The sequence below is a fragment of the Apis cerana genome, linkage group LG6 (genome assembly GCF_029169275.1).
Source record: "Apis cerana isolate GH-2021 linkage group LG6, AcerK_1.0, whole genome shotgun sequence".
In the NCBI taxonomy this organism is placed as follows: domain Eukaryota; kingdom Metazoa; phylum Arthropoda; class Insecta; order Hymenoptera; family Apidae; genus Apis; species Apis cerana.
In genome coordinates this window covers 3745111-3760126 of record NC_083857.1, presented here as the reverse complement: position 1 = coordinate 3760126, position 15016 = coordinate 3745111, and the positions used below count along the sequence as shown (strand labels likewise).

At 29.4% G+C, this 15016-nt stretch overlaps 1 protein-coding gene and 1 long non-coding RNA gene across 2 annotated transcripts in view; one reads left to right on the top strand and one right to left on the bottom strand.

Annotated features, from left to right (window-relative positions):
- Window positions 1-481: 481 nt before the first annotated feature.
- LOC133666207 (uncharacterized) lies at window positions 482-6327 on the bottom strand. The gene is made up of 3 exons (XR_009830004.1): window positions 6085-6327; window positions 4283-5044; window positions 482-1191 (listed from the first exon to the last, which is right to left on the bottom strand). It is a non-coding gene; the product is annotated as an uncharacterized LOC133666207 (long non-coding RNA).
- The window catches only part of LOC107993435 (uncharacterized), a 26266-nt gene continuing 13833 nt past the window's right edge, over window positions 2584-15016 (top strand). Inside the window, 2 exon segments of the mRNA XM_017049843.3 lie at window positions 2584-2829; window positions 2831-3409. Of these exon segments, the coding sequence (XP_016905332.2) occupies window positions 2621-2829; window positions 2831-3409 (788 nt within the window). The 5' untranslated portion in view covers window positions 2584-2620.

Sequence of the window (15016 nt, the reverse complement as noted above, 5' to 3'; positions counted from 1 at the left end):
TTCATATATTTATATGCATGTCTTTAAGAGTTTCAATGTCGTATTTTTTTTCAATATTAATCATCGTTCTTAAACTTGTCTCTATATATTATAGCATTCCCAAACATGGAAATGTATAATTCATTAATAAATTATTAAGATTAAAAAGAAATAAATGTTTTTATTATAATATATATATATATCGAAGATTAATTATATATTCAATATTGTATCAAATATATTTAGAATTTGACTTACTAAGAATAACATTTTTAAAAAATTAAACAATAATAATATCATGTTACGATCTATTTTAATGAAGAAAGAATGAAATTTATGTTATTAAAACTCATTTATCACAGAGAATCAAAACGATTCATAATCAATGATCTAATTTCCAAAACTATTATTATTTATTAATTTATAATTATACAAAAATTATATTGAAAAAATATAAAAAAACCTAAACACAAAAAAAAATTAATTTCCAAATATCAAAGAAGATAAAAAACCTGTATCCTTTCAACATCGCACAGCTAGATATCAGGGATCAGAAGCAGGTAGAAGAGATTAACAAGTAAAAGATCAAGAAACAGACCGGTTTAATGTGCTTGACATTAAATCACAAGTAATTACGAGTATCTTTATAACCATTGTCTTCTATATGCGCCAGATAATCGAGCATCTATTCATTACCATGTCGCAATTATGCGTGTAAACGCGGTACAAGAGTGCATCAACCTTAGTATTATTACTTTCAGTTCCTTTATTATCCGGATACAAAATCGATTGGGCTGACAAATTGAATACACGATCACAGCTGGATTCGCGCTTTTCCTCGCCTCATTTTCAACCGTTCGCGATTAGTGACTCACGACCTACATTCGTCTCGAAAGAATCTATGACACCTTTTAAACAAGAGAGCTAACGTTTATTACATCGTAAATAAGGAGAACTTCTAGTTTCTTGGGATCTCGAAATCGATCGCGAGTCAGTAGTGGAAGAATGCAATAAACGTTTGTGAAACACGATCGTTCGGTTCACTGTACCCTTTTGATTTTTCGTTTTCAGGAAATTGGCGTTGGAGGAAATTGTTGATTTATTGGACGGTTGAAATAACATGGTTGTGCAGATGAGTTCCAAGCTGGGAACGGTTTAGCAGCGTTGCTCGATGCAGCGTTGATTGCACGCTATGCAGAAGCTCGCCTACTTCTGGAACAAAGGAAGATATGTTGGTATTCGATTTGAATGCTTGGTAAATCTTTCCTCTGGCTTTTATTTAGTCTAGAGTTTTTACGAGGAAGGAAGGAGAGAGGAGTTATTGATGCTTTTGCTATGCTAAATAAGGATGTATTGAAAGAAAATAAATTCAATTAACAATTTCACATAAAAATCTTACAGTTGAGAAAATATTATGAAAAATGAATCTTCTCAATGAACAAAAATGGTATGAGAAATATTTTTTCAATAATTGATTAATTAATGAATTGAAAATAAACAATATTTTAAAAACTTATATTTTATTCTAACGCATTAAATTTTTATGACTTCATAAAATTAAAATTAAAATTTCTTCGTTGAATAGTAGTATACAAAGTTCTGAATTATTTGTACAATTTCTGATATTTTGTAAAGAAGACAAGTATAGTATTTAAGATTCGCCAAAGTATGTAGATGTTGCAAGCATTTCGTGCAATCTTCCGCATGAACCTGAAAGCATCTGAAAACTCTGCTTGTATGTATATATATAAAAGTATATTGCTACCTTCATTTCAATTCCATCCCTATTTTTATGTAAATTTAGATTTTGAATGTTTCTTCATTTATTTTTGCATAGTATTTTTTCAAATATGAAGTTGCATAGAAATATTAAAAAATATCTGAATATTTAAAAATATTCAAGATAACTATCATAAAATAAAATATAAAATCAAGTTGAAATCAATTTTTTTTGTCTCCTTATAAAATCTTATTTTTATCGTATACGTATCGTAATAGACTTAGAGACAATAATGCGCAGGTATGTATCTCGAATAATAAAATAGGATATAACAGTTCGCCTACAACATCTGCAGATAATTTACACAGGTCTGTATTATTCAAGATATTCCAAAATGACGAAAAAAAAACCAAATTTATTATCTTTATCAATTTGATTTTTGAAGAATTTAACACGTAGTATTAAATTTAAGAAATTTTCAAAGAAAATATAAAGTTGATCAATCTAGTTTCTAAATCAATATTTAGAAAATCCTCTTCTAATTGTAAGTATAATCCATCCTGACATCCATAGCTATCATCCTCTCATCTCGTATTTTATTATTACAATAAGCGTCTTAGCGCAAAACTCAATAGCATGAATCAACAAAGAGTAAAGAAAAAATGAAAAATGCTATCACAACAAGCGTACCCTTCGAGTTTCGCAATCGGTTCGCCCGGTCGTCCCATCTATCCTGAGGAACAAACAACACAGGCCAGTTGTCTCTCTATTCTAAGCCTTCTTGTCGAACGCGTGCAAGGATATGTAGGTGGTTAGTCGAGCGGTTGGCGGTGTATCAGGAGAGCAGACAGGTAGAAAGGAAACGGACAAAGCGGGACGAAGAAAGAGGCCTAACCGAGCAGTACAAGAAAGGAACGAGAAATGGGTGCGAGAGAGGACGAGGGGCGGAACGAGGATACGAGGAGAAAGAGAGAAAGAAAGAAGGATGGTGGGGTTGGTACGAGTTGTTCAAGCACGTGGGGCCTACTCCGTGTGTCTCGTTCAGTAGTGCTCTCGGTTGCCTTCGAACGATTTCGCACCGGATGTCCATCGTGCTTGTTCGACGTATCCACTGCGGCACGTTGCAGTCGAACCTAGCCTCGATCAAAATAATCGAGAATGTGATCCATTTGTCGCGGCTGTAACCTATAACCATCAGACATCGTCAAAGAAATCACAGGCTGGCCCAGAGATGGCTTTCATATCGAAAAACCTTCTGATGTGCGCGTTTCTCGCTCTACCCGTCGCGATCTTTTCGATCGAGCACTCATCTAACAACGATCATCGAGATCTCACCAATCATAGACTCATCTGGCCGGTCTGGTTCCACGAAAAATTTGTTCGAGCTCGTCATGATCGTCATGATGATAGGAGTTTTCAACAGAGCGCGGCGAGAAATTGGAGTAGGAACGATATGTTTCCCATGAGAAGCAGCTCCACGATCGCACCGTCGATAATCGGTGGATCCAGGAATCGCGTGGAACAGCGTATCCACGAGCAACGAACCTCGAAACCGGAGAAATTCAGCGCGGTTGGGGAGTACAGTGGCAGCAGGGCCATCGTTTATGCCGGTTATCACAACAATCATCGTCACCAGCAGAGGGAAGCGGTCACTCAGGGCTATCAGCATCGCACTACCACTGCGGCTACTTATACCAAGCATCATCCTGGGTGAGTAAGGTTTTAGAAATTTATTCATGTTTCGATGAATAGTTTTTAATAGTTTTGTATTTACGATTCATTCATTATTCTAAATAAGAAAAATATTATAAACAGCAAATTGATGTTAGAAATTCTGAAAGAATATATTTAAATTGTAGATTTGTTGAGATAGATTGATTTGTAATTGATAATTGTCATTATAGGGATTAATTTGAGATAATTGATAATTATTTTGTATAATTTGAAATCATAATTAGTGCTCCAATATTCTTCTAATATAAACGTTCGTTAAAACGACTTACTTCAAGTCATTATTTTTATTATATAATATTATTTTAATTTACCTTTATTTAATAATTTATTATATATTAATCCATAATCATACTTATTCTTGCAATAAATGGAAACTTCGTCCAAATCTTCATTATAAAAATATTAACATTCTAAAATTATAATAGGGTTAACAATCCGTACAATATAACTGGGTTAAAGGAGAACTCGAATAAATTAATTAAAGTCTAAAAATAATTCATTCTTATAATCGTAAAAAATATATACTCATAATTTATTCTTCTCCGATACAAGAAAAAAAAAAGTCTTTCTCTAGCTTCCGTTTTAAAATATATAATAAAATCAGCATATGGATGCGAAGTCAGCATCGATCATAAGCAAATGTACTTTGTATTGCGAATATGAAGCAGGTCAAGAAGTACATTTCACCGGATTGCGCAATAAAATGGGTCTGTATTCCCCATTGTGTCGGACGAAACGAAAGTCACACGTAAAACGGTTCGCTAAATTTTCTCTTAATCGATCGAAAGAGATCAATTTTCTCGCTCGATCCACCTACTTCCTGCTTCAAGAGAGGCTAACTTCACTCACCTCTTTGCATAAAACCGTGTATCGCCACCCTCGAACCCGCGGACGTAGGTGTCCGGCATCGAGCCAGCGAGAAGAATCGGAGTTAAATTCGAGCGGAAAACTTTACGATCCGGCGGACAAAGCGCAACTCACGCGTTTAAATGAGTGGACGCGCGCGGAACGATAATTTATAGTGCCAGTCCGTAATCTTTCTCGGAATTTTATCGTCCGGTTATTATCGATTCGTGATCCATACTCGATTTTCGTTTCAATTTTTAATCGTTTTAATTGCTTATCAATTAAAAAAATGTTCTTCCTTTTCTTTACTTCTTTCGAACTTTCGAACGTATAATTTCAAAATTTGTAGTTATTTTGAATGTTGAAACTGTAAAATGGTGAATGGAAGATTAATTAATTTATGATCGTTTTATTTGCCAAATCGTTTTGGACGTAAAATTTTAATCGTATCGTTGGTGATAAGAGAATATGATAGCATATGATATATGTAGTTTTAATTTATAATAGGACCTAGAATTTCATAAGGAGAAGCCAGAAATTACTTTTACGATGTTGTATTTGGTATAAAGTAAAATACCAAGTATTTTATCTACAGTTTCCACCTTAAATATCTTCCCCATGATTCATCCAGGAGATTATTTCTTCGGTTGAAGGTTACACAGTTTTGTACATTCGCTAGTAGAGAGTGGGCGATTTTTTATTGCGCTTATCTATTTAGTAGGAATATCAGGATACGTTTCCTTGCTGGAAATATTGTTGCAGTTTCTGGAAAATAAATAATTTATTAAGTACAAAATACATACGAATAAAATATTTAGAAATGATAATATTAAGATACTAATAATTAGAGAAACAATAAATATTGATTTGAAATTATCATTGAAAGATATTTAATTATTACTATTTTTTGTTAAATTTGTTCAATTTGTTCAAAACTGAATAAAATTCGATTGAAAAAGTGTTTTTCAAGAATCTTATGAATATTCGAGATAGTAGAAAATGGAGCAAACATTTTTCATAGATGACAAAAAAACAAAAGTATGAATTCATATGAAATCAAATAAATTTATAGTCAGCATTTTATAAAAAGAACTACTATTACGAGATAAAAACCAGTAATACTTTAATTTGCATTGAAATTTAACATATTTTAATAATTATTTTATAGTACCTGTCTAGATACGATATCTTTTCTACAAGAGTTTCGAATAACTTCTTGTCTTATTAACAAATTATTGAGATAAACAAGATGAAATACATAATAATATATTGATATTGAGCAATCAAACTAATAGAATCGTTAATTAAATGCAATTTGATTGCTAAATATCGATTCGCAATTACCAGAATTCCAATTTTCCCCACTAATGTTAATTCTCTCACCCTAATCGTGTTATACATAAATTATAAATTCATGAATTCAAACATATTGATACATAACGCGACAATTTTAAAGATAAATTTCACAAGAGAAGTAATTTCTAAAATTATAAAAATTATGATAATTTATGAATTATGATAATTAGAGAATGCAATATTGCTAAAGATTTTATCGAAAAATCTAACCTAACTTGTGCTTTTCTATTCAAACTGTATCAAACATTACGTACATTTTATTTATATTTGGCTGATCTATGATAAGAATTTAAATTACGATTATTCTTTTTATATATAGATTTATCAATATTACCAATTATTACAAATTTCATCATAATCGAAAACTCATATTTCTAAAGTAACCTTTGCAAGTTCGCTCAGATAATTCTAGATCTACTTTCTCTACTGAATTTATTTCTAACACATACATAGATACTAATCTTTCATCAAAAGAATCGGCAATCTCGTTGACCGGTTTTAATTAATCGGCCGATTAATTATCTCGCGCGTAACGCGTTCCTCTGTCACGTGCAATTATTGGAATTGTTGGTATACGACGATGGCGGCTCCCCTTCGGCTAGCCTTAAAGGTTTCCGCATGATAATATTGGTTTCGCGTCGCTTCGAGCGAAACTGAAGAATGCCAATTAAATCGCGTGATTACTCGTGCATAATATTCGCTAGAAGAAAACGATCATCGTATCGATCATCTGTGGAAATCTTTATCGTGAACAATAATCGATGCCAGTTATGTGTTTCGTGCAGAAAACACGTAGAAAGATTGGCCGTAATGTCGGTAACGCGATCATTAACGTCACTAACGTTGCGTCAACTCGACTTTTTGGTAAATTAAGAGGCAGTTAATGGCGGAACGTGCATGCACTTTGGTGATTTACTGGCTACGATCTCGATGGTTCTTTTTGAGGTGAACGCGAAAGTGATTTAACGTATGGATGAATTTGCAAGAGAACTGGTGTAACTTTGTTAATTGAATTAACCTTCAAAATGACATAAATGAATTTTCGAAGCTGCACTGACTGGAACTAACTTACATTTCAGTTTTTGGTGTGTTTAATGGTAATATGGAAAGTTTAGAATTTAGTTTAGGTAAGAGAAAAGTTGCATGTATCCGTTAGATACGAATAGAGTTTGGTGGTATTTGCTAAATATTGATTTTGGAAGTTTAAAGAGAAATATATATGATGCTTAAAATATTGACACAATATTTTTGTTACATATGCGAGTAATATATATTCGATTTTTTGTATTTGCTCAAGAAAAAATTTGAGTGTGACTTTTTATTAACATATAGTTTACTAAATATTATATAAAATATTTGTTAAATATTAAATAATGATTCAAAAGAAATAAATAATCAAGTTTAATATTTGAAAAATGTAAAGAAATTTTATAATGATAATTTTTTAATGCTAAATATTTGGTTAAATAAAAAATTTAATTTTATGATTAAAAAAAGCTATTTGATACAGAAAAAAAATAAAAAAATTGACGATATTTTCAAAAAAATAATTTGCAACGCATACCTGAAAAATAACTTTATCTTTTTGAAGAAATAATATATTCAGTAAGGTATAAATTGCTAGTAAGGTAATGAGAGTTCTGAAAAGTGTTGAATGAGAATCAACCATATTAGGAGATATGCGTATAATCACAAATTGTTTTCTTAAGAACGAAATAATGGAACTTATTAAATAAATGAAATATAATATTTCAAAAAAAAAGATTTTTTAAACGTAGTACAAGGTCTTAGAATATCAATAATGTTACTGTAATTAATAAATAAATTAATTAATATGATTGAAACGCATAAAGAAACTATAAAAAAATTAATTTAAAATGCATTACTTTAAAAATTATTAATTTATATAAATTAAAATTATAATATCAAATTGGTTAATTTCAATATAATTTCTATAACTATTAATAAAATTGGACTCTTACTCTTAAAAGTCACGATCTAGAAAAGAAATTGATCTGAAATCTATTCTTAATGTTGTAATTATATCAATATTTTAAGTTCACAATTTATTTTTATCACTTATATCTTTGAAATTTTACGTAAATCTGATTTTATAAATTTGTTTAAAATTTATTTCAATAAAAATAAAAATTTGTTCGTATAATAACAAGTATAATATAGATATTTAATTATTTACTTATTAATAACTTATTCTATATTATAAATTAATTAATTCCATTTAGTTTAGAAAAAAATTTAAGAAAATCTTTTGAAATTATTTCTAAAATATTTAAAAACATCTCATGATTGAAAAATCTTTTTCAAAATTTTACAAATCTCTGATAATATCTCATTATTTCAGTAATTACTACATCAAGATAAAAATTTATGAAAATATTTATGATCCATCGGTTTCACGTAAATGCGAGCATCTTTGTCCATGCGAAACAAAACTCCTTCGTTCCACGCACGCTAAAAGAAATAGTATACCGGTTCCCTCATTACTATTTAACCTGAATGTGATAATTTAGCACGCGCTTACTGTTGAATGCTCCTTCATTTTTCTCCTTTTATTCTCTGTATGCTGCATTCTCTCAATCGAATTATAGCGGGACTCCATTTACCTGAAGATCATTTATTAGAACGAAATTTTAATTCATACTTGATTACATCAACTCCCATCAATTGAATTCATTCAATAAAATATAAAGTCTTATTATTTGAAAAAAATATTTATTTAATTGTTATATTTAAAGTTATTGTTATATTTAAAGATTTATTAAAATATCCTATAAATGCTTATTGTTTTAATGTTATAAACAACGTTTTAATAATTGATTAATTAACTAAACGTTTAAATAAATAGAATTTTATTGTATCTATATAGACACAAGACCAGAAGTCAGAAGAGCGAAAAACTTTCGTATAACCTATCTACCAAATCAAAGAAATAAACAACGATCGATCGATTATCATCAAGCGAAATTTTTTCATTTCTGTTGCTATAATAACATTTAAAACGCAATTCAGACAACGAAAATCAACGGTGTGATTCGATCGAGAATACAGAAATAAAATTCGAAGTCGGATACATTAATCTGATGAATAGACGAAGTTGAATTGACTTCGAAGCATTATTGTTGATGGACTTCTTATTGGATTGACGATACAAGTTGAAATCAATGGAATGAAGGATACAGAATACGATTGTACGTCAGTAAGAATTATTGATTTTATTTCATAAATTTTTCCTAATATTTTTTTGTTCTTCTTTTATTTTTAATCGTTTTGAATTAAATAGATATAAATCTAAAAGAGCATATAATTTTTATAATTAGATATATAATCATTAGATATTGTATTTAATAAAATATTCATCGATAAGTAAATATAGTAAGCATTGAATTATCGTTTATTCACAATCGAATTTTCTTTTCAAAAGTATATTGCCTTATCGAATAATTGATTGAAATATTTTTAAAGAAAACGGCATTTGTTAGAACATCTTCCACAAATAGGTTCACTAACTCTTTGTAAAACTATCGTTCATTGCATTGATCATTTTACACGAGTGATCGATGGGCGTCGATAAGAGGAGATATGAATAATGAATATATGAGCAGTTCCAAGTACCCCAGATAATAATCCTGCTATGTCACATCTTGGAATGATTGCACAGTTTACATTGCCTATATTATCCATCGTCTCTTATGTTGGTTTACGACGTACAGATTGATCGATTGACAAATGGATGGAGCCGCAGAAATAGATGCAACTGTTATACACATTGCATGTTGTTGTCAAACAAGAAGAGTATTTGTTTTGTCCCTCGAATCGACACTGTTCTTCTGCAACACAAAAATTACCATTTTCCAATACTGTGACAGAGAAAAAACAGTTGATATGGTTTAAAAAGAATCTTCTGAAAGTTTGTCAAGTCATTATTGTTGTTGCACAGTTTCATAGCATATTACGTTATGTCATATTTCAGAAGGATTTAGTTTTAATCATTTTGAAAAAACAGGAGTTTGATAGAAATTTTTGTGAAATTAAAAAGAACTATGATTATAGAAAATATATAATAAATATAAATAAAAATATTATTTAAAATGCATTAATAATCACTCAATCATATAATATAATTTTAATCATAATATTATTAATTATCGGTCCTTTTTGATTTGTCTTTATATTTTTATTATTATTATTCAATTCTTATTTGCTAAAAAATCAAATATTTTGAATTAGAAGAATAATAGCTTAGAATAGAAAATTATCGTGTTGACATAAATTGACATAAATTATTAAGCAAAAGTTAATATGTTTATTTAATGATATATCAAGATTAAAACATTGTATGTTAAGGAGACACTTTAATCCTAATCCTGTATCTAGTCGTACAATCATTATAATCATATTTCAAATGTAATATAGTGCAAATTTCTTTAAAAGAAAAGCATCTAATATACTAGACTACAACGTTAATGCACGACTGCTTGCATTCGTCACGTATCCGCTTTTGCAGTTTCATAATCGTTACTCTGCAATTGGCGTAGCAACATTCCCCCTGTGGATACTTTCGTGGCGAAGAGATTAATAGTTAGCATGGTTATTGAACCGCAACTAAACAAACAAATATGTGAGCCAAACTGGCTGGTTAATCATTTTTGACACATGTATCTAATCAATTATTTAAAAATTTATATATCAAATTTTTTTCAATCTTGAATATATTTTAATAAATTTTTATAGACACTAATATAAATATATAAATATTTTTATACTTAAATATTTTCTTCTGAGGACAGATCTTAACTATATTATCTTAATTATATATTGGTTCAAAATTCATTTCATACAGATGTCTGAATTTTATGAAAAAAATAAAAATGAAAACTGACAGTATAATTTTTTCCAAATTAAAAGTAAATAAAAAATAATACAATATTATCTATTTGAAACAAGTTAAAATTTTCAATATAATGAAAAATATTTAAGTTTCTTCTAAAAAAAAAAATTTTGTATCATTTTCCTTTCTGTTTCAAATATTTCTCTATTTATTATTTCTCACATGAAACTATTTAAATAACTAAAAATGATATATTTCAATCTTGTGTTACCAGTATACCAAGTAACGACGAGAATTTTCGTTTTAAAAGCTCAGTTATTTGGTTCCATTTGGCGATCTGCCTGGCGCATTTGTTAAGTGGACTAACCGGCTTTAGTATTTCGAATATTTGGTAATTAATCGGCTCTATTCTTAACAAAATCGTGGGTTGGCGCGTGCCAGGGAAACCAGAGCAGTGGTAAAAGTTAATGGAACGTCAGCCGGAAGATAAATTCGCAACATGACTGCGATACAACAATTTTTCTTTTTACATGTTACTATGAATAAGATAGAAAATATATTAATATAGAAATTGCTGCTCATTGAACTTATGATGCTTCAATTATTTAAAAATAAAGTGACACTATCTTTTTGTTTTGGAAATAATTTATAATAGATTGGATATATTTCATTGAATATATATCTATAAAGGAATTTTGAAAAAAGAGATTCAAAGAATTAATTCTTTTAAAGCAACATTTACCTTTATTTTTTATTTCCTGGAAGAAATAGAATTAATTAAAATGCAAAAAAATTCTAGGAATAAAATTTTAAAAATATTGATTTTTTGATACAATTCTAAATTAATTGTTAAAGAAATACCTTCTTTGAGATCTAAAATATTGCTATTTACAATCTGTTGCTATAATCTCTCTTAAAATAATTATGAAAGATACTATATATATCAAAATCACGCGGCACTTTAACGCGATAAGTTTTCTGTACGGTCATTTGCCGAGGAATGATCAGAGAGAATAAATAGCATACGACGATAATACTCCTTTATCTATTGAATTTCGCCACTATTTTCACTTGCTTTACGGCGCCATACGCGAAATAAATTCTACCAGCTAGCGATTCACGAGGTGATAGTATCTGATTCCGTCCACTTCCTTCCTTGTTTTTCATCCTTACGTTTCAATGTTTTCTAAACACATTAGATTGGATTTACAGTGCAATTGTATCCGATTTAATCCCGGTGTAATTGGACAAAAGTTTTGAATCAGATCTCTCGGATGGAATTTTAATTGGTGATGTATTTTAAATGGTAGATCCTAATTTCTATTTGTTCTTTATGTTCTCTTTTTATTCTCTTTTATTTTCTCCTATTTATGGTTTTATAAATTGAATAATACATATTCAATTATAATATGTATCATAAGATACATATCTTTATTAATTTTAATTTAAAATAAATTAATTTATTAACTTTAATAATTATTTATTACATCTTTTATATTCTTCGATATCTTTCTCACGTTATTCTATATATCCCATAAAATTTTTCACATAAAATTACATACACCTACACGAAAGTTTTAATTCAGAGTTATAAGTTCGATTGGAAAAAACTTCGTATCTATCATACGTGAGAGTAGAAACATTCGCACATGGTCACGCATTGCACGTAATTCATATTCAATTACCGAGTTGGTCTGGTTCTCAAAAAAATATCAAGCCCCGTACGTGCGTGAAAACCATTCCTCGAGGTTTAAAAATGAAACGTCTCGGGGGTATATTCTTTCTTACTTGATGGTTAGGAAGCTGAGCGAAATGTCAAATACCGCTCCTCCAGCGATTCAGCTTCTAATCTCAAGGAAGTCGCCGAGCTGCGTGGCATTCTGCCCGACAGCAACAATGTCTTCTTTTAGCATGGCCCATTTGAGAGAATTCAAATCAAGGTCAAAATAAGCAGAGTACATTGTTCTTATCGATTCCATGTTCCATATTTTGTCATGTATCTTCCTCTTGAGCGAGCTTCATTTTTTTATGAAGGAATACACGGTTCATTTTCTCCTCTTTGACTCATAAACGAAACAATTCCACAACAAAAATTAAAATTTTCACGATAGTGGAATCTTGAAATTTTTAAATATTAAAGTTTTGGTATATTAGAATTCTAAAATATTAAAACAGAAAAAAACATTGGTTTAATCTTTAAAAAAAAGCATTAAAATATTAGAGATTCTTATGATCAAACCAAAAACATTCAAATTTTTTTTCACTATAATCATAATTTTTAAGTTGTATCATTAGCCCGGATCTTTAAAAATCAGATATTTATTAATATATAACAAAATGTTTAATAAATTATTTAATTATTCTGTTTTTTCAAGTAGCTTCACATATTCATCTATAAGATGCCCAAGTCCTTCTTTCAAAAAGAATTCGTAAATGATTCAGTCATTCCTCTTAATGGAACATCGCAAGACTCTTAAATGCCTTCAGGGAGGGTTTCGTGTCGCGACTCGCCACAAAACAAGTAGAAAGAAGGAACAACGCGAAATGACATTCCACGGATGCAAATAGAGCACGTCTTTTACACGTACGTTCTGGCGGGATCTCCTTTTACTTTCTTTTCGTTTCTGTTAGCGCGTACTGAACTGAGATAAACATAACAGCGCCGGCCATTCAACTCGTGCGAAGGGATTCTGACTAGGCTTTGATGTTATTTAAATTGTTTAACAAAGCTTAGATCATTTAATTGTTTATTTATATGCAAAATTTTATGGTAATATTGAAGATATTATATGAATTAGTACAAAATTATCTGCATAAAATTATGATGAATATTTTTAAAATTATACGAAGAATATCCTTTTATATTAAAATAATTTGATTTTTTTTTGCAATTACTAATATTTTTGTATCAATATAATATGATGTATAAATAATTGATACAATTATTATGTTTCAAAGATAGATAAGTAATTATGTTTTAAAGAACTAAGAAGACTAAGAATTATGACTTTCGATTGAGAGAACTAATATAACTTTTAGCACCAAGATGATAAAAATATACACTTATATAAAAGTACACACAATTATACATACTTTTGTATGAGAAAGTTTGTAAAAGCTATATAAATAATTGTAGAGATAGTAATAAGAGATAGTAATATAGAATTTTGTTAAATTATTTGAAATCACTTGAAGATATAATGATAATATTATTATCAATATTTATTTTATTTCATACCTTTATTTAAAATAGCAATTTCTTTAATAATGTGTATTATGTATTATTAAAGCAATATTATGAAAAAATTTGAATACTCTACTACATTATTAAATAAATATTAAATAAAAATGTTTATGAAACGATCGATTTTGCTTCATAAAATAACATATATTTTGGTTATTGAAGAAAAAATAAAATTCGCACGATTACTAATATTAAAATTCAATGCTTGAATAAATTTACAGCGTTTAATAAGCTCATAAGCCTTTAAATTTATCATGATAAAATTGTATAATCGGTAGTTAGAAGAGTACGTGGATCGTGAACGTTACATGCTCATCGATCAAAAGGCAATCACGAACATACAATTTTGCGAACGTGCTGGCATTTCGCATCAATTTCTATAGCGATTGTATGATCTATCGGAGATCAACGACAGATGGTATGTAAAAGAAATAAGCAAGGTACATTCAATATTATAGCACAAAATTCATTAATAGAAAATGAAGCATAATCGACGTTTATAGAATGATATGTTTATTTTATAAATTTTTTCTTTTAAAATTTAATAATTTACACCATTTTTTGCTATAATATATATAATATAATATATATTATAATATATATATATAATCTTTATTATAATCACTGCAAATTATACTGTCTTTTAAAAAATATTCAAAACAATATAAATAAAATAAAATATAAAAAAGATATAATAGATAATAGGTCTCAATGTCTAATCTAAATCATAAATCCATACTAACAGTAAAATACACTTATCAATTCTCATCCAAGATTAAATATCACTTCTAATTCTTCTTCTAAAACCTGATCTTCTCTAATAAGCTTTTTAGATTTATATCCTGTCACAAAAAGTACAAGATTCCTCGATAAAGATACCCAATAAAAAGTGACCGATGAACCAGGCCCAACAAGTTCCTGTAAGAAGGTAAAGAATGGAGGGTCGATCGGGAAGAAGGATGGTAGGTGCTCCGCTTAAATCCATTAGCGATGACTTTTTTCGTCCGTTGTTGTTCACAGCGAAGAAGTGAGAACTACGAGCAGAAATGGTGGGCGTGGATGACGCGAGTAGCAAGGTTGAGGCCAATAGTATTCTTTGATCCCTGGGGTGGTCGAACCTGATGGTTATTCCACCATAAATGGCATTAGGAAAATAAAAAAAAATAAAAAAAAAGCAGCTTGGGCAGTTTGGTGGCACGGTAGGAATTCGTGGCCCCGTAAGGTCGTTTCTTGGATGGATCTTCTTGAAAATTCCCGGAGTCGGTTTATAGCCAGCATAAATGGACTT